This window comes from Calliphora vicina, chromosome 4 (genome assembly GCF_958450345.1).
Source record: "Calliphora vicina chromosome 4, idCalVici1.1, whole genome shotgun sequence".
Taxonomy (NCBI): Eukaryota; Metazoa; Arthropoda; class Insecta; order Diptera; family Calliphoridae; genus Calliphora; species Calliphora vicina.
This window is the reverse complement of record NC_088783.1, coordinates 91,009,797-91,035,074: the sequence shown is the minus strand read 5'-3', so window position 1 is coordinate 91,035,074 and position 25,278 is coordinate 91,009,797. Positions and strand designations below refer to the sequence as shown.

General features: G+C 31.6%; 2 protein-coding genes across 2 annotated transcripts in view; one reads left to right on the top strand and one right to left on the bottom strand.

The window, feature by feature from the left end:
* Positions 1-675, top strand: LOC135958551 (uncharacterized). The gene has a single exon (XM_065509453.1). It carries the CDS (start codon positions 1-3, stop codon positions 673-675), a length of 675 nt encoding a protein of 224 aa, XP_065365525.1.
* Positions 676-11,698: 11,023 nt separating this feature from the next.
* The window catches only part of Dok (docking protein homolog), a 175,149-nt gene continuing 161,569 nt past the window's right edge, over positions 11,699-25,278 (bottom strand). The window contains exon 2 of the mRNA XM_065508898.1: positions 11,699-13,482. Coding sequence (XP_065364970.1) covers positions 11,797-13,482 — 1,686 coding nt within the window. The 3' untranslated portion in view covers positions 11,699-11,796. The remainder of the gene's footprint in view (positions 13,483-25,278) is intronic.

Sequence of the window (25,278 nt, the reverse complement as noted above, 5' to 3'; positions counted from 1 at the left end):
ATGTCTGATAATGGCACTAATTTCTTGGGAGCTAGTAAGTCATTGCTCAAGGAATATTCCTTATTCCTCAAAACTACTTCGAAAGATATTACGGAAAAATATGCCATTCACGGATTTGAGTGGAAGTTTATTCCACCCAGCGCTCCGCATATGGGAGGTTTATGGGAGGCTGGAGTTAAAAGTTTTAAACTTCACTTTAGGAAAGTTGCTGGCTCACAGAAGTTTAATTTTGAAGAGTTTTCCACTCTTTTAGCAAGAATTGAAAGCGTCCTCAACTCAAGACCAATTTCACCGATCTCTGAAGATCCTGATGAGCTACAGGCCTTTACTCCAGGTCATTTCCTCCGTGGGGCCCCGTTGATATTCGCACCTGAATTACCATCTGATCAATTATCTTTGATTAATCGCTGGGAACGATTAAAGGCTCTCCATCACAAGTTTAGTCAAAGATGGAAAACAGAGTACCTTCACGAACTCCATAAGAGGTACAAATGGCTGAATCCACAACGTGATCTACAGACTGGTGATTTCGTCATCGTAAAGGATGAGCTTCTTCCTCCATGCGATTGGAGGTTAGGACGAATAGAAGCCGTACATGCCGGTCGGGACAAACGTGTACGAGTGGCTGACAGCAACGGCGATAGCAACAACGGCAGCAACCACGCCAACCATTGATTGTACAACCCCCGATTGCCATTGCGGAACCGGTGCCATCACCAGCCTCAACCCAGGTGCTGGTAAATCAAATTGTTTCGGCCCTCAGCCAGCTTACCGGGTCAACGGTTGCACCAGTGCAAGGGGGCCGGCATGTCGAAGTCCGGTCAGGCCTAAACCAAGACGATTTGATCGATCTACATGACGACGTTATCGACTTCGATGACGGCCTCATCGACCTCGACTGAAGGTCCCCGAACACTTCCTCAGGGAAATTCGGAACACTTCCTAGGAAGTGTTTGGAGGAAGCCGAGCTTGGCGCCGAAGTCATTATTGTAAAAAACCCGAACGACCCCCGGTCAATGTTTTATAAAATAATTAAAAAACCCCAATAAAACGCACTCCCGTGCTCTTATATTAAAATAAAATAAAAAAAACAATAAAGTGTTTGTGTCACCAAAGGCAAAAGCAAGTGAGTATCAAATAAAATTCTCAATTTTATTAGTGCTACGTTCAACGCTGTTGTTGAACCATCTTTGTTAACAATTAACAAATATAAAATCAAAATAAAGAACAAATTTCCAAAATAAGAGTTGGAATTTGTTTAAAAATAATAAAAAATAATAATTCATATCACATTAGTACGCATAAAGAACATAAACAAAAACATACAAAAAAATTCTTTGAAACAAATCTATTTAAAAAGTTGATTTATAAATGTTTGTTTTCTTGGTTTAAACATGATACAACAACACCCAGTAGAAAATAAATTCTCAATTATACAATTCTTGTAACGTCAAACAAAAGAAAATATAAAAAAATATGAAAAAAATCAAAATCAAAGTTTGACGTTATAGGGCTAAATATTGAAAACTCTCCCTAGTGATTCTACCTTCTACAATTATTGTATCATGGGTTTAAAAATTTCCATTTTTATTGCTTCTTCTTGAAGCTCTCTTAAAATCTTTGATTTTGAAAAATCAATATTATTTTGCTGCGTCCATTTAATGCAGCTTTCAAAGTATTTGACTACATGCTCGTGTTTATATTGCATATATGTTTTCGACAACATCATCATGCTCAATTTCTTCTTCATCATCTTCTTCAGGTGAAATATTATTTTCGACCCAAGAGTTTAAATCTTCTACTGATATTTCTGTCCGTAATTGTAATTCATTTTTCTCTTAGGGCCATTAATTTCAAAAACAATTGTCATACAGTGGGAAAAATTGATCTTAACAAATGAACTCCAGTTTGAATTGCTTTAGCATGTTCGTCATTACGTAAATATGAGGCTAATGGGATGTCATCTTTATCATCAAAATGATCACTTTCTTTTCAAATCTTATTCCCACACTTTGCAAGAGAGGACTCAGTCACACTTTTCCATGCTGCTGCCAATAGAGTAGCTTATTTAAAAAGATAAAAGTGCGGTAGCACTACTAAATATCAAAAATTTATCGATAGTTATGCATATAACAGCTGTTCAACCAAAACAAAAATTGATACATTTTGCCCATTAAGGAATAAAATTATTGGTAGGAAAATGCACAAAAGATGCTCCAATTGCTCCGCATCGGAATTGTGGTAGTTTATTAAACTTAAATAGAATTTAAATGGCCAACGTTGGCCATTTAAGTATTAATAAAACCCTGAGAAACTCATTTTCGTATTTAAATAGAACTTAAAAATAATTCATATTTAAATACGATCTCAAAAAATGGCCCTAAGAGAAAAATAAATTAATTTGTGGTTGTATTTAAAAATATTTATGTATTTAAATTTGTTCGTGAAATATGTGTTGGTTTTAATATAACGTGCAAAACATCGTGAAAACAAAATAAAAAGTTATGACAGTAAATGCGTTATTTGACGTTGCACAGTGGTATGAGAAAAAAAAGAGGGAAATAAATCTGTAACTTCTAAACCCTTAGTCCAATTTGAATGAAATTTAACATGCGCAAAGAGGACCTTGAACTTCTCATGACCCCACCACGAGCGGCACCAGGGGTCCCCAAAGTAGGACACCTCGGGTATGTTCAATTTTAAAAATTATCTTATTTCTTCGTTTGTGTTTCGATTTCAAAAAACTTACACATATGGAATCTTCTCATCGAGCACGTCGTAGCTATCAATTATCTTTTATAGCTTAGGAGATATTCGCATTTGAAAATTAAATTTTCATCAGTTTTACCCACCCTACTCCAGTTTTTTGTAAAAAAAGAATAAAAGTACTTTTTTCTCCAAAAAATAGCGAAAAATCGCATTTTTTTTTAATTCAAATGCATGTAACTTTGGACTCAGTCATGATTTTTAAACAATTCTTTCTTTATTTGATATATACATCTGTTGTTAATCCTATAAAAGGAAATATTTGGAACCGCGGTCATAAAAAAACTGGAGTAGGGTGGGTAAAAATGTTGAAAATTTAATTTTCAAATGCGAATATCTTCTAAGCTATAAAAGATAATTGATAGCTACGACAAGGTTTTGTGTAGTGCTCGATGAGAAGATTCTATATATGTAATCGGAAAACAAACGAAGAAATAGGATCATTTTTAAAATTGAATATTCCGAGGTGTCCTAATTTGGGGACCCCTGGTCCCGCTCATGGTGGGGTCATGAAGGCCAAATTCAAAACTTAAACTCGACAACACTTCCCCTTTGCGCAAGTAGAAGTTACATATTTATTTCCCTCTTTTTTTTTCTCATACCACTGTGCGTTGTAGGGGTAAATATATACAACTCTCCCTAATAACACGGTGCTACGATGGAAAAAAAAAACTTGGAAAAGGAACTAGCGTGGGTTATAGGGTTTGGTAAATACATTACAAATTGTGTCAAAAAATTTCAGAAACACCCTCAAATTCAGAAGTTATTCTGAAAAAAACAGTTTTCAGTGATATTCGTAACTTATCGAACTGTAACTCAGCCAATTCATGTCCGACTTTAAATATATTAATAGGTTTGGAAAGAAAATTGATTACGATTTCAAATGACGTACATTTGTAAGTTATAAGCAGGGAAACCAAAATATGCAAATGCATGTTTTTTCTGGTGAGTCTAATGAGCACATGGATAAGATATTTATACGTTTCAGAACTATTTAAGAATTTTGGCATCGATTTGTTAGTGCATATTTTTGCATATTTTACCCTTAAATACATATTTTTGCATATATTTGTTTTAAGAGCATATTTATGTCATATTTTGCGTTTTTAGAGCATATTTTACTGTTTAATAGCATATTTTGAGTTTATCAAAAACAAATTTTGTCTTACTTATTTTTCGCTGTTGTGTTACAGGTTTTTACTTCCTTTGTTTAAAATTCAAAATTGAAAAATAGATGGCTTTTCACCAAAAAAAAATTTAAAAAACAGAAATTTTTTTTTAAAATTTAGAATAACAATTCGAAAAATTTTTTTATCCCAAAAATGAAAAAATTGAAAAAAAATGTTCAACTAAAAAAAAAAAATTTTTTTTCCCAAAAAAACTGAAAAAAAAATTTTGTTCACCTAAAAATATTCAAATTTTGTATTTTGAAGTATAATTAGGTGAAGGGTATATAAGATTCGGCACAGCCGAATATAGCTCTCTTACTTGTTTTAATATAAAATAAGCACTATTTTAATAATAGCTCCATCTAAATATCAAATTTTAGTTATAATTCAAACTTAACCGTTCTAAGTGTTAAAGAAATATTGTCTTTTAAATTTGCTCCTGTAACATCAGTTGGTGTCGAAAGAACATTTTCTATGTATAAAAATGTTTTCAGATCCAATAGACAACGATTTTTATTTGAAAATATAAGTAAATTTTTTTTGGTTAAAAATTATGTAAAAGTTTGTTTTTTTAAGAGCATATTTTTTAAATTTTAAGAGCATATTTTAAAGTTGTTACTGCATATTTAAAGCGCCTAAAACTCTTTTTTTAGAGCATATTTCCGGTTTCCCTGATTATAAGTATTGTTTTGTTAAGAATATCTAAAAGAAAAACAAAATTTATCAACTTTTTTGATTTTAGTCGCTTTTCATCGCTTATTTTGATATGGAAGTATGTAAACATTTATAACAATGTTTTATTTACTCAAATCGGAAAAAATTGTAAAAGTTATTCAACTTTTCATTAATACCATTTTTAGTATTTTCTCCCCCAGCGCATGTAAAATAAAAAACAGTAAACTGTACAAAAGAAATATTTGTACAATTTTTAATTTACAAGGTACATTTTTTCGAACTTTTTTAGAAAAAGTTTAATAACATTTGCAAATATTTTACCAAGTAATGTCTCGTTTTTTTCTATATAAAATTGTCTTTAAAACGCTGTGCAAAAAAGATTGGTTATCACAGAAAAAAATTTAAATAACTATTGTTGAATTTGAAAAATTACGAAAAAAATAAAAAACATTCGAAACTTTTTATAAAAACTTACACAGTTTCTGGGAATATACATTTTATGCAATCTTATTTCTTTGTCTCTTTATAATTGTTTAAAATTTAGAAATCGGTCTAAAAATGTATAAGTTAGAGGTACGACCTACCCTAAAACTATGTTTTCAAAATATCTCAATATTTTTTTTTTTTTAGTATGTCCTCACCTAGGCCTACAACCCATATTAGGTCGCTTTTCAAGTTCTGACAAAAAGTGTTATTTTGTAGCAGAGTGTAATTGTACTTGGTTGATTCTGCCATGAGGCAGCAGTATTCGACAAATCACTACAAAAAGATTTTGGTAAAAAAAATTATTTTTGTATTTTTTGATGGCGCAAGTTAATAAGAAAAATAGTTTTTGTAATGACGGATCCATATCTCAATAAAATTGGGATATGATGAAGCAAAAACTGGTAGGGGTGTTCTCAAAGAAAACCGAATTGCCAAAAAAGGGGAGCAGCTAGTCATGGTCCAGGAACCTTGGATCCATCAGGATCGTATCTGTGGACTATGTTTGAAGGGCTATAAGCTCTACTACGCTAAAGGCGCAGATAAAATTAGATCCTGTATACTGGCTAAAAGCTCTTTGAATATCTTCATTCTATCTGATTACAGCAATGAAGGCTGTTTGATATGGCTGATTTCCAGCTATATGGCGCACGATCATGGGGAGCATCCGCCATACGATGCTGTCCATAGTGCTGTTAATAAGGCGAATGAGTCCAGGATACCTTTGGTTATCTATGCTGACGCTAATCGCACCACATTATATGGGGTAGCAGCGACACCAATACAAGAGGTGAGAATCTTTTCAATTTCATTCTTAATAGTAGTTTGGAAGTAGTAAATAGAGGTTCAGAACCTACGTTCATTGACTTAACACTTGTGAGTGCTGAGCACCACAGTATGATTACTAATTGGGCTGCCGCTAGTGCTGCTCCTTTTCCGATCACCAATATATTGACTTCAATATTAGTGTAACTTATAGAAGTGTTGATAACATTCTAAATAGGAGAAAGACCAATTGGGAGATGCAATGTGACGTACTCTCTCGGTCTTTACCAAACCCGGCCTCTATTGAGGGAAGATATTGAGGTAGCAGTTGAGACACTTACAGAAGCGTTCCAATCGGCTACTAATTTGGCCTGTAGGCCGATCATCCGCAGATGTAGGAATAAGCCTCCATGGTGGAATCCTGAAATAGCACATGTATCGTAAACTGTTCAACAAGGCAAAGAGGTTGGGTAACTGGCTGGCATACAAGTACTCATTGAATCACTTCAAGAACCTTACGAGGAATGCGAAAAGGAAAGCCTGGAGGGACTTCTGTAGCGGCGTGGAAGGATCCTCTGATTCTAACCGATTACGTAAAATTTTATAATTATTCCTGCTGATCTTCAGAAGAATGAAGAAATAGTTGTACCATGGCTCATTAACATATACACAGCGTGTATTAAATGGACCTATATTCCTATAAGGTGGACGAGGTTTAGAGTAGTCTTCATTCCTAAAGGAGGTAAGGCGACTCACACTAAACCAAAGGATTACAGACCAATTAGTCTTGCATCCTTTTTGCTGAAAACCCTAGAAAGGGTGATTGACGTATACCTGAGAATGACCATTCCAACGGAACTCATCTTTAAATACCAACATGCCTACACTAAAGGCAGATCTGTGGAAACAGCTCAACATTCGTTAGTTGGATCCATTGAATAGTCGCTATCACATAAGGAGTATTCACTTGTTGCCTTTCTCGATATTGAAGGAGCTTTTAACAATGTTAGGCCCGACGCCATCCTATCTGCGATGGACGAACTTGGAATAGATCTTTGTGTACGCCTGTTAGTCGGAAAGATACTCGGCTATAGAGTCATATGAGCTACCCTAGGTGTTTCAAAAGTGGCCAATCGTGGAACCCCACAGGGTGGAATGTGGCTATGAATACCCTGTTGGTCAGGTTGGACAACAGAAGGATTAAAACAGTCGCGTATGCTGACGATGTTGCAGTATTTATATCTGGTAAATTTCTGGATACAATATCTAGTTGTATGGAATCGGCATTAATTACACTGAGTGAGTGGAGTATATCGAATGGACTTAGTGTTAACTCCTAAAAAACGGAATTGGTTCTTTTCACTAGGAGGTATAAGACCGATGACTTTAGACCACCTAGACTGAATGGAATAATTCTTGAGATCAGGGATAATACGAAGTATCTTGGCATCATTCTAGATAAGAGATTGTCCTGGAATTTGAACATTCAGAACAGGATTAATAAGGCTTATGTGGCCATCTACTCCTGCAAAAAGGCAATTGGTACTAACTGGGGAATTATGCCCAAAGGTATTAATTGGATCTTCAAAGCAGTCGTTAAGCCCATCTTATTCTATGGAGTATTGGTATTGATAATGCTACTCACCGAAAAGACGATACTGATTACAGGCGCTATAAGGTCTACTTCCTCTAAGGCACTTTTTACTATTCTAAACTGGTTACCAGTGGATTTGATGGTGATACAAATGGCTCTCAACTCTGCTGTTAGACTAAATGCTGGTTGTTCGTGGTCTGGTAAGGACCTTGGACCATAGCGTACAACTAGAGGTGCAACTGAGAGTAAGCTGAGAGTAACAATAATTACTCTCTCACACGTACTTGTGATATGTGAATTTAACATACTTGTGAGAGAATTAAACACATCAAAATACTTGAAATTTTAACTTTGATTTTCCGACTAAATACAGACCGAACCACTTTATTACACTTCTATACAATTATTGGCAAACTTTTTGAATACTTTGCAGGACACTTTTTTCCGAAAAACGTTAATTTTGCTCAAACGAAAAAAAAATATTTTTTTTATTAATTTTTGACACTTAATATTATTTGTGGTGGAATTTAATTTATAGAACAGTTTCATTTTTTGGCATTGAAAATAGAAGAAAATTTAAATAAAATCCAATTTAAACATTTTTATAGAAGTCTGTGTGTCTGGTGAAAATTAAAAAGGCACCAATACAACCTCAAAACTATGTACTAATACATTCTCACGACTTAGGTTTTTGACAACAGACTTAGGTTTTTTCGCTCTCAGTAACGCTTCTATGGATATATTATTCTATGCCTTGGACACTCTAGGATACTGAATTACTATGGGCACATACATGGTAATGTCGATTACTGCATCGCAATACCTTTTGTCGATAGGCATTTCCATATTATGATCCCGAATAGGGATTTATGGCAGCGCGGACTCTTTCACCCTGCTGATGTCATACGGATATACACTGATGGCTCCAATAGGGGAAATAGGGTCGGTGGAGGTTTCTATATTGAGAACTTTGGGATAAAATCCTAACTTCTGTACAGCTCTTCAGGCGGAAATTACTGCCATTAAAGGTGCATCCAACTGGCTGAGGTATTATCGAATATCTGGTGAAATATGTATATTTACTGGCAGCAAGGCTGCCATTAACGGAATAGCGGGTGTCTTCACGACATCTAGGTTAACTGAGGAATGCCGGGTATTCCTGAATGAGGGTTCCTAATTTCCCGGACTTTTTTCTTTCCCGGGGGTAAATTAAAAAATCGTTTCATTCCCGGGAATTTTTTAACACTAAATTAAACAAAAAACAGGAACATTTTTTGGAACAAATTGACTTATAATTGTACCAGGCTTTTAAAATAATATATTTGGTAGTACAATGTTGGTCCAGCCTTTATAAGGCTTTCTAATTTAATAGTGGCATTTTATAGGTATTGTCACAGTCGTACTTTTAATCAGTATAAAATCAATAAATTCTTTGTTTAATTAAGGAACTTAAGAATTTCGATTATGTTAAATATATAAAAAATTCGTTGTTAGAGACATTTTTCATATCTGGGGCCTATTTCACTAAGCTACAAGTTCACAATTACAAGTGTTTTTTCCTGTAAAATTGTGAAATTTGCACTTGTAAACTTGTAGAATTGTAGAAAAAAAGCTTAGGGTCGACGGAGACCCTCAGACAATTTTTTACAAGTTACAAGTGAATTATAAATTGAAATAAAATTTGATTTTTAACTATTTTTTAATAAAAATTAGTTAAAATAAACACAAAATCTAAAAATTTTAATATTAATTAGCATTTGGTTACCTTAATATAGAAAGACCCTAACTCGTGTTTTTTTAAGTCGAAATTTTTATGCTAAATATGATATATGATATTTATCGAAAGAATCGAAAATCTGGGCTTATAAAAAACACGAGTTAGGGCCTTTATACATATATTAAAGTAACGATTTATTTATTTGTAAATAGAAGTTATGCCACCTAATTTTAAGGCGATTGATGTAGGGTATCATATGGTCGGGCTTCAACGACTATACTTTCTTATTTTTTTGCATTTGGGAATAACCACTTTGGAAATCTAAACATATATAGACAATTCTAAATTAGTACGCAAAATTGCAAAAGTATTTATTTTTTATCAGTCCCCGCACATTTTCCGATAGATTGGGTATAAACAAGAGAGCTATATTTGGCTGTGCCGAATCTTATATACCCTTCACCAAATTATACTTCAAAATACAAATTTTAAATATATTTAAGTAAACAAAATTTTTTGTTTTTTGAATTTTTTGTAAAAAAATATTTTTCGAATTTTTTTTTTAAATTTTAAAATTTTTTTATTTTTTTTTAAATTTAAAAATTTTTTTTTTGGTGAAAAATAAAAATTCGGGTTTAAAAATATTTTTATACCCTACACCACCATAGTGTCTAACACCCATACATGGGCACACTGCATTATATTTCTAATGCATTAAGCATTGCATTATTCAGTAAATTTTTACTGGTAATGAAATTTAGATTGCATTACCAGTAAAATTTTACTGATTACTGAAAAAAATCAGTATTCAGTAAAATTTTACTGATTACTGAAAAAAAAATCAGTATTCAGTAAAATTTTACTGACTACTGAAAAAAAAATCAGTATTCAGTAAAATTTTACTGATTACTGAAAAAGAATTCAGTATTCAGTAAAGTTTTACTGAATACTGAAAAAAATCAGTATCATTAAATTGAAGTCTATTATGCATTACCGGTAAAATTTTATGAATTACATGTTAATATGTATTTGAGGATTTTCGACTCACTCTTACTAGGAAAGTAAATGAACAGACCTAAAAAAAGAATTAATAATATTTATTTTATTTATTGTTAAAAAAATATTTTTGATGAAAAAAAGTTTTTTTTGTTTTCAAATACACCGTTAGCTTTTCTTAACACCAACATTTCAAAATTTTACACTTGGAATTTAACACTTTTAACACTCAAATAGACTTTTGCATGTGATTAAAGAATGTCCAAAAAATCTTGGGGCACCGGTGACCGCATACGTGAAAGTGTTAATAAACAAAAAATGTAAGTAACAGTTATATTTTGTCAATTGGCCGAATTTATTTTTAAATATTTTGTTTAAAACGGAAAGGAAACTGTTATTTATATTTAAAAATAATTTACATAGAATCAGATAGCTACGCAGTGGTGTTGTCGGTAGAACAGTGGACTACAAGATTGACATCGCTGGTTCGAATAATAGACGTGTTAAGTATTTTTTATATATTTTTTTTTAAAAAACTATTTTAAATTTAAAATATTTTATATTCTCAACAAAAACTTCACTTACTATCCTACAATCAGTCATGACAATTTAGCACTTTTGGTAGCAAAAGTAGTAATATGGGGATTTTCTTGAAGTTGCAACTTGAAAAAATAAAAAGTTTCGTCTAAACCAATTTACAAATTTTCTTCTCTTTTATAAAAATACAAACCACAAGTATACATATCATTTTTTATGTCGAACGAAAATAAAAAAAATACAAAACAAAGAGTGCGTTGTTTACATGCATACATTTTGAATCGAAATATGTATATTTTGTTAATTTGTCTATTTTATTTTTTAAACTGTTTTTCACATGAACAGAAAATAAAGTACATAGTATTTAAAAACGCACAGTTAATAAATAAGGGGGTGGTGTTGTGAGTAGAATGGCGACCAGCAAACCTGAGGCCCTCGGTTCAAATCCAGTGGGCTACGGCTTTAGGTAAATATTTTTACTAATAACATATCTATTAAGAAGTGTAACATATTTTTCTACTAACATATAATTAATAAAATTTTACCGGTAATTGCATAATGGATTTCAATTTACTGTTACTGATTTTTTTCAGTATTCAGTAAAAATTTACTGAAGGATGAATCTTAGACGAATCTACGCTCTTTAAAAGAGCGTAACAAATGTGTTTAAATTTTTTAAACAATTGTTGTATGGGATGAACATCACTGATATAAACCAATTTTGTGCAAAAACTGGAAAATTTAGTTTTTCCCATGCATCAGGAATTTGGGATGAATATCTGAAATTCAGATCCTATGCGGCACGAGTTATCTTTATGCAGAATGTGTTTTTATAACCCAAGATATAATTCAAATTAGCTGCAAGTAATTTTGTTATTGCTATTTGAAATAAATCGTCTCTAGGGACACTTAATTTTTAGTTCATATTTAAGCTTTTGGAGGAATGATTTTATGTAATATTATAACTATAATATAACGATTTTACACCCAGATGAATTGTTGTCGTATAATAATTGTTATTTCTTATTTTGGTTAAATTATTTTTTAAGTAAAAAGCTTAGTGTTTAACTATAAAATACAATGAAATACATATATTATATCCGTTTAGCTTTACTAACAACAGCGTAGTTTAAACAATTATCTTTATTGTCATCTAGATAGACATCATTAGAAGTAGCATCCTTATTTCCTGCATTATTCGTATCAACATTTATAGTTATGTTTTTTGTTATGCCGTGTTCAGCTTTACTTTCCTTGGTCGAAGATGGTAGTGTTTGTGTCGGTCGAAGGACTCCGTAGCCTAAACAATTTTCATCGGTTTTACGAATTAACTCTGACTCTGGAACATTTATTAATTCGTATTCGTTTTGCGAAGCTTTTTTGTATTCAATATTTTTACTTGATAAAGGAGCGATTGTAACAATTGTTTTATAACCATTTGACGTTTTATGGTTTGCAGACAAAAAATCAAGGCGATCGTATGTAAGATCGGAACGTATGTTATTTAATTGACTTTTACTACATTCCCCAATATCAATATCTATAATTTTTGGGGTAGAAATACTTTTTGTATTAGCTCGGGTCCATATAATATCATTGAGATCCGTTGAGTTTATATTTTCGTTATGTTTAACATCATTTATACCCAATGTTTTCCATGCATCTGTGATAGTTTCAATACACTCATAATCTCGTTCATACTTTAAATCATTGCGTGCAGGGAGTTCAGGGACGGATTTTGCAATTTCTTGGGTATTTCTGTATTCACCAGGAGAAGGCGGTTTCAAAATAACTGATGATCCCGCAGCTTTGTTTGGATCAGAAGATGATGTAATTGAAACAGCTTCGAAACTGTTATATTTAATAAATTGTTCGCTGTGGGGTTGTTTGTTAGAAGGCATACATTGTTTGTCAGTTGCATTTATTTTACGAGGAGGCTTGTTAGGAATAGTTTTTGGGGCAATCATGAAAGATTCACATAATGGCAATAAGTTGCGAATAGAAAAACTACTTTGTGTAGAATTGATCTCAAATTCCGTTATATTTTGATTAGATGGAGATGGTGGTAACGGACTCCGGGATCCGGCTTCCATTGATGCAGCAACATGGAGTTGGTTTTCATAGCTATCTATTTTGGTACAATCTCCTGAAATCATTTTTTTCATAGATTTCATTTTTGATGACATACAACGAAAAACTTCTTGCGGATTTGTGTGATCTAAAGTAAATACACCTTCTCCTGTATAGCATTTTCTTCCAGCTTCAAATGTAAATTTCCCATTTCTATAGCCATACTTTCTTATAAATCTATATGGCCAATTAGAAATTATATTACTTAAATCACTTGTAGATTTTAATTGTAGTTCCGTCGGAGTTAAATGCAACATATAAACCTTTGGCTCAATATTACAACGAATAGAAGCTTCGGAAGGTATCAGAGTGACAATAAATAACCCATCGCCATAAGAACTACAATATAAATCATTGTCTTCTTCAATTGCTGATTGTGTTAATGTATCGTTCTTGCTGCGAAATGCCACTGTCTGAAGGGCATTCACCCATTCTTTTAAACTATCTTCATTCAATGCGTTCAAAGTCAGAGTTCCAGTTTTTTTAACTATATGGATTAAGTTAGCAGGACACGATCCTTGTGTAATTTTAACACAGTTTTCTAGTGTAACAATTTTTGGATTCTTATCTTCCTTAGATTCACAAATTTCCAATCGCTCTATACCATATCGACTTGATTTAAAAAGTAGACAATATTTTTGGCACGGTTTCTGAAAAATAGTTAAAAAAATGTTTTTGCAAATTAAACAGTTACACGATATATTAGTTGTCAATTAACAACCGTCGTATTGTTCGGTTGTGAATTGAACATATTTATTTAATTTAAAAAAATAATTTAAAGCCCATAAAAGGTTATGAATTCGATCAAATATATTATATGATAGCCATATTTACACAAAATCAAAATGCGTTCTATAATAAATACCAAATTAAATTGGATCAGGAAGTCTTATTTTATCATCCTGTAAAAGAAAATAATTTGCCTCATTTGACATTTCGAATGAAAAAAATATCTAGTAAATTTTCGGAAATATGGTTTTTCAATTAAGCACATTATTCATGTTAATGATTACATAAAATTATTTTTATTTGTTTCCTAGATATAAATAAATATTCATAGACACTAATTTTTCGTATTTCCAAAAAATATTCCTTAAGGTTATTTGCATTAAGAGCACACTAATGTTAATTAAAATTTAACCCTGACAGACGACACACAGTGGTATAGAAAAAAAAGAGGGAAATAAATCTGTAAATTCTAAACCCTTAGTCCTATTTGAATAAAATTTTTACATAGTATAAATTTCTTAGAAATTTTAGAAATTTTTTAGATAACTTAAAGCGAAAAAAAGTACCTTTTACTCTAATTAATTTGCCACGTAAAAAACATAAGGTAGACATGTTATATATCAACGGATCTACATTCCATGTCTACATTTCATATTTTTGATACGAAGATACAAATTTATCAAATTGAATTTATATTGTTATTTATTATATTACAGTTATATATTGATTTTTCTGTTGAAAATGGAAAAATAAAACCAAATTTTGAAATTTGTAATCAGGAATCCCGCAATTCACAAAAAAAAAAATTTTAAAATCCAAAAATGGGATTATTAGTTTTTTGGCTATAATATCCATACCAGAGAGGAACCCTTTACAAAATATTTAAGAACCATATTTACCATATTTTGATATCCTAAAGTTGTATTTTACATAAAAAATATGCGTTTTTTGGATGGACCTCGGATCAATAATTTTAAAATTGATTTTCATTTAAAATATTTTATGTAAAGTTAGCTTTTCAAAAAGTATAAATTCCCTATACATCTTAGAATTTTTTTAGATATTTTAAAAAGAAAAAAAGTATTTTTTTCGGAAAAACTACAGAAAAATCGACTTTTTAAAATTTTTAAATTCAAATGCATATAATTTTGTAGTCACTCACGATTTTCAAACAATTCTTTTTTTGTTTGACATATGGGCATCCATCCTGGGGTCCAAAGAATATAGAAAACAAAACTTTTCCTAACCTTTTTTTTTTGGTGATTCGATAGCATTTTGGTAGCTCTTGTTTACACTAAGTAAATGAGCAACAATTTTTTTCTTTTAAAAATTCAATAATTTACATTCGTGAGTGATTTTCGAAGTGGGCCTTATATGGGAGCTATGACCAATTATTGACCGATCACCATGAAATTAGGTCGTAGTTTATGTCTATATGAAACATATTTATATTGCATTTTATGTGTATACCAACATTTTTATGAGATTTAGGAACGTTAAAGTGATTTACGGAAGCGGGTCTTATATGGGAGTTATGACTAATTATGGACCGATCATAATAAAATTTGGTGTACGGTATACATACAGTGACTCTCATTAATATTCGGTTCTTACATTCGAGTTATTAAAAGTCAACAAAATTAATAGAAAATATTAAAAAATCGGTGATATTATTATTTTTTATTCATAAGTCATATTAGGAGATAAAAAAAAAGTTATTTCAGAATTCTGAATATTGTATAAACAACATAAATAACAACAAAATAAAAAAAACTTAAATAATTCACACTGTAATAGCCTGAATTGTATCTGACATTATTTTAATTAATTATTTTTATTTTCATTTAACCTTATCATTGTTTTTATTATATTTGATCATTCTTCTTTATTACACATATCTTTTTATATTTTCATTATTTGTATTGTGATTATTTTAATATCACTTATTTTATGTAAACTTACTTGATCTATTTAATATTATAATGGACACCCTAACGATGTAACCACAATAATGTAATCAATAATCAATATTAATGTTCATCACTAAAAGAGACTAATTATTATCACTTGCTCTCGCTCTCATTGTAATTCCTATTAATTTGTTTTTGTAATAATTGTTTATTCTTTATACTAGACGACTTTTGTAATTTTGCTAGAATCAAGTAAGCTCATTGTAATAACAAGTATGTGTCATTCTAAAAGCGATAGTCATTGAATAAAGACCAAAAATTAAAGAAAATTCAATTTGTTTTAATAACTAAACAAAATTGCTAAGACGCAGGAAGACCTTTGTGGACTACTGTGACTAGCAGATCTGAAGACAAATACTGGCGATTGACTGCCTTATTTGACTCAGAATAAATAAATATAAAAATCCTGAAACCCCATAATACAGTGAAACCACTTTATTAGAATTAGCGCCCAACGCAAAATATTGTTAATAATTTTTGCAAAAATTAATTAAAAATTTTGTTGCAAAAATAATTCAAATTGAAGAAAAATTTCCAAAAAAGCTGCAGTTGTTCATCAATATATTGGTTATTCATCCTCAGCCTGTAGTGTTGTTTTTATAAAACGGTTGTTTTTCTTCAATTCTCTTCGTTACATCTTTCTTTGCTTAATTATTAACTCTGAAAAGTACATGCATTGTTGTTGTAACATATTATAAAAATCTAATTAACAGCAGTGTAACTTCAACTTATTATGAGACACAATTAAAGAGCACATAAGAATATTATTTATTCATCATCAACCTGTAGTGTTGTTATTATAAAACGGTTATTCTTCAAAAATATCTTAATTATATCTTTCTTTGCTTGGAAAAAATATAACATTGAAAAGTATATGCGTTGTTGTAACATATACCAAACAAATAAATATTCGTGTAACTTCAACTTCTTAAGAGAAACATTTTAAAGAGCATATAAGATAATAAAACAAAATTGATTAGTTAGGGTTTTCAGAAAAGTTTTTCGAAAATGCCTAGAACAACTATGAATTCCCAAAATTCTATTCTCAATGCAGAAATGCAAAATTCCATAGAGGTTCCAACCCCCGTTGTACCTACAAACACGAACTCGTCCATACCGTCCACAAATAGGCAATCTAGTACCAATAGGCAAAATTCTACAGCCCCAAATTCCACCAGTAATGCACCTTTAAGTATTAACTTAACAGAGCGGCAATTTTCCGATTTACTTGTATCTCTACAAGTTCGTCAAGAAATAAAATCCACATTCAGTTCCTGTAGCGCTCGTTTTAATGGAGGTCGAAATACATCGAAGGTAGAAGATTTTATAGCCACAATTTTAGTTTTCAAAGAGGCCGGAAGAATTTCCGACTCTGTAGCCTTGACAAGCTTACCATTATTGCTAGAGGGTTATGCATCGTCGTGGTGGCAAGGAGTTAAGCATGAGGCCAGCAATTTTGATGAAGCTATAGAGCTCCTACGTAACGCCTTTGCTCCACCCAAACCGGATTGGAGAATATATTCTGAAATTTTTCAAGACAAACAGAAGTCTTTTGAATCTACAGACACTTTTATTTGCAGAAAACGACGCCTATTTGCCCAACGGAAGGAAAGACTTCCAGAGAATACAAAAGTTAATATGATTTTTTCATTAATTACTATACAAATCCGAGAGAAAATTCCTAGGGAAAGTATAGAAACCTTCCAAGATTTACTCTCAAGGGCTCGGGATATAGAATTCCTTAATAATGAAAACAAGTCAGAATCTTTCGCAAAATCTATAGGAATAAGAGAAAATACTCAAGCAAAATGCTCTTTCTGTAGGAAGAAAAATCACACGGCAGATGTTTGTTATAAGCGTTTAGAGATGGAAAAGACAAACAACCTGATCAAGTCAAGCTAAATTGCTACGGTTGTGGAGCAGTTGGCTTCTACAGATCAAACTGTCCTACATGTAATTATAAAAACGTTCTAGAAAGCCCCAAAGAAATGGATTTTCACAGTATTCAAACAAACATTATTGGTAGAAATGTCCCAACTGTTGAGATAAATGTAAATGGGTTAAAAGGTGAAGCATATCTAGATACCGCCGCTAGAACTAGTATAGCTGGCTATTTTCTTTTTAAAAAACTTATAGAAAAGAAAGTTAAATTTCAATCAGTCTTTGCGGAGATAACTCTAGCTGATGGAATATCTCGTAAAGAAAACGTGTTTTCAACCATAGTCGATATTATGATCGGTAATCGCTTAAAGAGAATTCGTTTTATTTGCCTGCCACAGGCTAAAGATAATAGAACCTTGCTTGGTATTGATTTTTTGGAGGCATTGTAATGTATTTAGCTCAAAGAACATGACATTACAAAGATGAACCACTGAAAATCTTTGAATTTAAATCAAAACCATCTAAGGTTAAAGATAACGGTAATCTTAACCTAGCCAACTTAACAGATAGTCAAGCAAGTTCATCAAATGTAAGCAGTATAAATGATTTTTTATCTTGGTTTGAATCCAATAACAAAAACGATGCGGAAAATATCCCAGCACTAAAATCTATTTATTCACCTAAAAACGATTATTCCCCCAGAGGAATTTTTAAAATTTTTGAGGATTCTCTGCCACAAAATTTTGGAATGCCTAAAGAAAAGGAAACCGATTTGTTTCCTCCTTTAAAGAAAAAGAAAGGTAATGAAGATTCACCATTAACAAAATCGTTCGAGTTAAATGCAATCGATTTCAATATATGTGAAAATGAAACTAAACATTTAAACAAAAATCAAAAGGAAAATTTAATAAAGCTTTTAACTTCTTATGAAGACATTTTTCAAAACATATGCTCACCGATAATAGGAGTCAAACATAGAATAAACACCGAAAATAATACACCCATAACTAATCCACCTTATAGAATCTCACCAACCATGAAAAATAAGTTAAAAATTTAACTAAATGAGATGATAAGCAAAGGAATAATAGAAGAAAAAGAATCTCCATGGGCGTTTCCGGTAGTGTTAATACCGAAAAAGTATAACTCTATACGTCTTTGTGTTGACTATCGAAAACTTAATTCTATTAGTCTCTGACACTTACCCTTTGCCGAGAATGGAAGATCTTTTACATGCTGATAAAACAACACCATATATGTCAACTATTGATTTGAAATCTGGGTACTGGCAAATAGAAATGAACGAAGATGATAAGCTAAAAACAGCATTCACAACTCCTTTCGGAATATTCGTTTTTAACAGAATGCCATTTGGACTTAAAAATGCTCCAGCAACGTTCCAAAGAATAATCGATAAAATTAAATCAAGCCTCCCAAACATTCTTATTTTGGCATATTTGGATGACATTATTATTTGCTCTAAGGATTTTGAAACTCATTTGTATGACCTAGAAATTACATTTAAAAAACTAAAAGCTACTGGTTTTCATCTTAATAATGATAAATATTTTTTCTGCTAACCAAAAGTAAAGTATTTAGGACATATTTTAACAAAAGACGGGATAGAAGTTGACCCTGAAAAAAAATCAGCTATTTTAAAACGTCCTAAACCTAAAAATCTTAAACAACTAATGTCATTTCTGCAAACATGTTCGTGGTTTAGAAGGTTTATACCTAATTTTGCAGTAATATCAAAACCTCTTTCTAACTTGACTAAAAAGAATGTTATTTTGAAATGGTCTACAAATGAAAATGAAGCTTTTGAAAAGTTAAAGGAAAAGTTAATAACACCACCAATACTTCAACAAGTAAAAGAAAACGAACCATTTACTTTAAGAACTGATGCAAGCAATTATGCGATCGGAGCTGTACTATTGCAGGGGGAGAAGAACGAAGAACATCCTATTGAATACGCAAGTCGACTTCTAATTCAAGCTGAAAAAAATTATTCTACTACAGAACGTGAAGCTTTAGCTCTTGTATGGGCTGTTCAGAAATTTCGTGGCTACATTGAAGGTTCAAAAGTAACAGTTTTCACAGATCACCAACCGCTCAAATGGTTATTTTCACTAAAAACTCCAACCGGAAGGCTGGCAAGATGGTCGTTTTTACTTCAAAGCTATAATTTAACTTTTGATTATACTCCAGGAAAGCACAATGTTATTGCGGATTCTCTTTCTCGCCCACCATGTATAAATGAACTATGTATGGAAAATTGTGACTGTAATGCAGTTGAAGTTGATTTTCCACGAGAAGGTTTTGATGAGTTTCGTAAGGCTCAATTAGAGGATGAAGATTTGAAAAATATTATATCTTCTTTTGAAAATAATGATGAAAACATCACAAGACACACAAATCGTGGTTACATTATGATTGATGGTATTCTGTACAAATATAACTCAGACCAAGATTCCGAAAACGGGCAGTTAGTTATACCACAATCACATCGTCAACAAATTTTAAGCAAATATCACAATGACCCAATATCTGGTCACTATGGAATTGATAAAACCATAAGTCGGATAGCACCACTCTTTTACTGGCCAGGTATGAGAACCGATATTACAAATTTCGTTAAATCGTGCGAAAAATGTAAAAAGTACAAACCAACAAATATGAAACCCTGTGGACTGTTACAAACACTTAGCAACAACAAAAGATTCGAAATCATTGCAGTTGATCTTTTTGGTCCTTTGCCAAAAACTCCAGAAGGACACCAATGGATATTAATAGTAGAAGATGTTTGTAGTAGATGGGTGGAACTCTTTGCATTGAAAGAAGCAACTGCCGAAAACTGTGCTTTGACGCTTCTTAATGAAGTTTTTTTAAGATATGGAATTTCACGGAGATTACACACAGATAATGGTACACAATTTATATCTGCAGTGATGCAAAAATTAACATTTTGTTTGGGTATTAAACAAACATTTACTGCTATATATCATCCACAATCTAACCCTGTAGAAAGAAAAAACCGGGATTTGAAAACTCAACTAGCAATTTGTGTCGAAAAAGACCATACCAAATGGAATGTAATGTTACCAGCTATTAGATTCGCCATGAACACTGCAAAATGCGACAGTACTGGTTATTCTGCAGCTTTCCTAACATTTGGTCGTGAACTGAGAACGCCGACAGAAGTGAACTACGACTTCAAATCCATTGTAAAGGCAGAAAACTTTATCCCTCAAATAACGCCTCATCTATTTGCAGAGATATTAGAAATTGCAAATGACACTCAATGTAAAATGCAAGATCGCAATAAAAGTCTTGCAGATTTGAAACGAAAACCGTCAAACGAAATTAAAATTGGTGACAAGGTGTTAGTAGCAACGCATATACTAAGCAAAGCAAAAGATAGAATTACTTCGAAATTTACACCTCGAAGAGATGGTCCGTATGTTGTAATTGGAGCCAAAGGTTCATCATGTTTCACAATTGCCTCATTAACTACTCCAAATATACCATTAGCAACACTACATACATCAGATTTAACTCCATATGAAGGCGATTCAGAAAATCCAATATATCCAATTCGTAAACGAGGTCGACCAAGTAATAATAAACAACACAACAACCAAACAACACAACAACCAAACAACAAAACAACCAAACAACACAACAACAAAACAACCAAACAACACAACAACAAAACAACCAAGCAACACAACAACAAAACAACCAAGCAACACAACGACCAAACAACACAACAACCATGCAACTCAACAACATAGCAACAAGCAGCAAAACAACAGTAATCATCCAATAACCCTAAGAAAATCATTGCGGCTTGAGGAAAATCGAAGAAATTAAAATCATGGTTGCATTATCGAGACGACTAATCCACCAGAGGGGGAGGTTGTAACAGCCTGAATTGTATCTGACATTATTTTTATTTTCATTTAACCTTATCATTGTTTTTATTATATTTGATCATTCTTCTTTATTACACATATATTTTTATATTTTCATTATTTGTATTGTGATTATTTTAATATCACTTATTTTATGTAAACTTACTTGATCTATTTAATATTATAATGTACACCCTAACGATGTAACCACAATAATGTAATCAATAATCAATATTAATGTTCATCACTAAAAGAGACTAATTATTATCACTTGCTCTTGCTCTCATTGTAATTCCTATTAATTTGTTTTTGTAATAATTGTTTATTCTTTATACTAGACGACTTTTGTAATTTTGCTAGAATCAAGTAAGCTCATTGTAATAACAAGTATGTGCCATTCTAAAAGCGATAGTCATTGAATAAAGAAAATTATATTTGTTTTAATAACTAAACAAAATTGCTAAGACGCAGGAAGACCTTTGTGGACTACTGTGACTAGCAGATCTGAAGACAAATACTGGCGATTGACTGCCTTATTTGACTCAGAATAAATAAATATAAAAATCCTCAAACCCCATAATAAAGTGAAACGACTTTATTACAACACTTCATTAATATTCGGTTTTTTAGTACATATAACATTATTGTTTAAATAAAAATTTAAACAAATAAATTATGTAATATATGGTTGGCTAGGCCTTTATTTCTTATAACCTCAGAAAAATTATTTGGCATGTTATAAATAATTTTTTCTAAGTAATCAACACAGATTTTATACCATTCTTCCTGCAGCTTTTTTTGAGATCGTTTTTCAAAGGAACGGGAAATAATACCATAAATTTTTTTGGGTTTCATGTCTTCGGACTGAGCAGGCGTATTAATCGCTTTTGGACAATTATAAAGCAACCACTCACGAATATCATGGGCTTTATGCTTTGAACTATAATTCAAAAGTTCTTGCAATTCCTATTTTTTCTGCAGATTATTATTTCCCAACCCCTTTCGTTGATATGCAACCCCAAACCATTACACTTCTTCCTCCATGCTCAACTATTGGAGTAATATTTGTTCCTTATAACTCCTAATTCGGCTTCCACTACCCCATAGTTTTTATATCACTTCCAAATAAGTTAAATTAGATTTCATCGAGAAAATTACGCCTTCCCACCAATTTACATGGTTTTTTATAAGTTCCTTAGTAAATTTGAACCGAGTATTAAACGGCCGTATTGCCCGAAAAAAAACATTAAATTCACGAACGGTTTTTTTTTTGAGCATTGAACCCTTTTTTTAATGGTGTGACTTATTGTTGCTTCTGAAACTGTCTTTCCAAATTCCGCCTTAACTTCAGTAACAATTTTGGGGGCACTGAAGCGTGGGTTAGCCTTGATTTTTCTAACAAAACGGAGCTCTTCCACCTCGGCAAGCTTTTTTGGCTGTCCAGATTGTTTTTTTTAAATCAATTCGATCCTGGTTTTTATAGCTTCGAATAATGTCACCGACAGCATTCGGCTTCATATTCAATATTTCAGCAATATATTTATTTTTTTCCTTTTTGTAATGAAAATCACTGATTTTATTTGATCTAACGAAGAATTTTTTCCTTTTCGACCCACCGCGGCTTTTATAAAAAAAACTTGAGAATGACGAGTTTATTCAGCTAACATTGTTTGATGTTAATTAATGCGTGTATCCCAATTTTACAAATAATTTATGTAAATATGCAGATTTACAGCGGTGAATTTTATGTAAAAACTAAAAAACCGAATATTAATGAAGCATGCATTTCTGTAGTATTTTAGTTTCTTATTATTTTAAAATAGATTCACTCAATATTAATTAAAACCAATTGGTGTAAAGTGAGCTCTAAACCTCTATACCTTTAGATAAAAAAAATTAACATTAATAAGATGTCATTACATTCAGTAAGAATTTTCGGATTTCAGAAACTGATATATAAAAACCGAATATTAATGAGAGTCACTGTATAATAAATATTATATTTATTTATCTTCAATTTATATAACCAAGCCTTAGGGGCCATTAATGGCTAATAAAAACTATTAAATAAAATAATTAAATATATTGGCCCATAATCATAGTCAAAAATAAAGTACATTTTAAGAGAATTAAACTCGACTTTACTTAAGAGTTGACTTTAGGGCTATCATAGACAAGTTAAAGTATTAAATATAAAACTATCTGAAGTTGTTTTTAACTCGTTTAACAACAGCATCAGCTGTTCTTCGACGAGTGAAAAAGTTCGTCACAAAGTAAAAAAATGTTTAAGTTACAAGATATTGGTAGAGAGTTTGCAATTATTGAACAGTTATCAATAAAATTAGTACCAAAATATCGTAATTATTATTAATTAATCTTATCTTTTCCATTTTTCCACAACAAACAACTTTCTTTCTTTCTTTAGATGTCCCGGTTACTTTTATTGTTTTTTTTTGACTGTGTTTAATGGCTAAACATATGTTTATATGCCAGTGCTAACTTATTTTATTTCATTCTTCACGATGTGTTGCTGTCTTTAAAGTGTATACATAACATTTTAAATGTCACATTTGGTGGTGTTTTGAGATGTGGCAAGGCCACGTATGACCAAAAAACAAAAAGAGCGATACAACAAAAATTTTATATTTGAATTTATCCATTAAAGCTGAATATCTGCATCTTTAATGAAGTCCACAAGCATTTTGAGGACATCAATATCTTTATCTTTGAGGAGATCTAGCAGGTTATTATACTTATCAAAAAAGACGAAATTTGACGAAAAAGACGAAGTTTGCATACTTGCTACAGTCAAAAATTACATGATTATCTGTTTGGCGTACCTGACAGGTGTCACAGGTATCCGTTTGTTCAGTATGAATTAGTTTCTAGTAGGTTTTACCATAGCTATGGCCAGTAAACAGGCGATTTATAATTTTTATATATTTGCTTTCCAGTTTTGAAGACTCAAACCAAAATTTCCTTGGTAATTCCGAAAAAATCTGGAAAAACCAATTCACCTTTGATTGCGATATTTGAGAATATTCGAGAATATTAAAAAATTGAACATAATTTGGGCACCGTAACATTACGTTTGGTTCATCCCACAGCGCCAGTTCTGCTTACCAAAAGTGGCCCACTGGGCACATTATATCACAACCACTACCTTCATACCAAGAAAGGTGAGGTTCTTACCCATTTAAAGTTTGAGAATAGGTTAAGATCGTTTCGACCCTAAGGCCTCTAATCATTCGCTTTACCAGATAAGATTATTTTACATAATTTTTAAATGCACCAGCTATCCTGAGGGAAACTTCGGAGGGAACCAGCTACTAGATGGTTCGATTGGTCTTTCGCCCCTATACTCAATTCTGACAATCGATTTGCACGTCAGAACTGTTTCGGTCATCCATCAGGGTTTCCCCTGACTTCAACCTGATCAAGTATAGTTCACCATCTTTCGGGTCACAGCATATATGCTCAAGGTACGCTCTAGTTAGAGGTATAAATAATATATATACTATTATACATAACTGTATAGAACGCCCCGGGATTGAATTAATAGACTATAAATAGGTTAAAAACTAATCCCATTAAATAAAGTTATGTTAATTACGCTATTAGGTTTTTATTCCCAATAACTTGCAAATATGTTCCCGAAGGTATCCTGAATCTTTCGCATTGTTAATCATATAAGTGCATATAATAAACATAAAGATCAATGATCAATATGCTATTATAAAATATAAATATTTAAGCACTATATATAATACATCTATCAAATAATTTGAATAAACTTAAGCAAATGATCTTATGATAAATATATTTATGTTAATAGATTACAATGTCCTTTATAGAATAAATGCACACCATTATTATAATATTATAAATATTAAAATCATAAAGATGAATTTTCCATAATATTCAGGTTTATCGGGCTTAACCTCTAAGCAGC

Coding starts and splice junctions, on each gene's coding strand:
- LOC135958551 (XM_065509453.1), top strand. CDS start 1: ATGTCTGATAATGGCACTAATTTCTTGGGAGCTAGTAAGTCATTGCTC.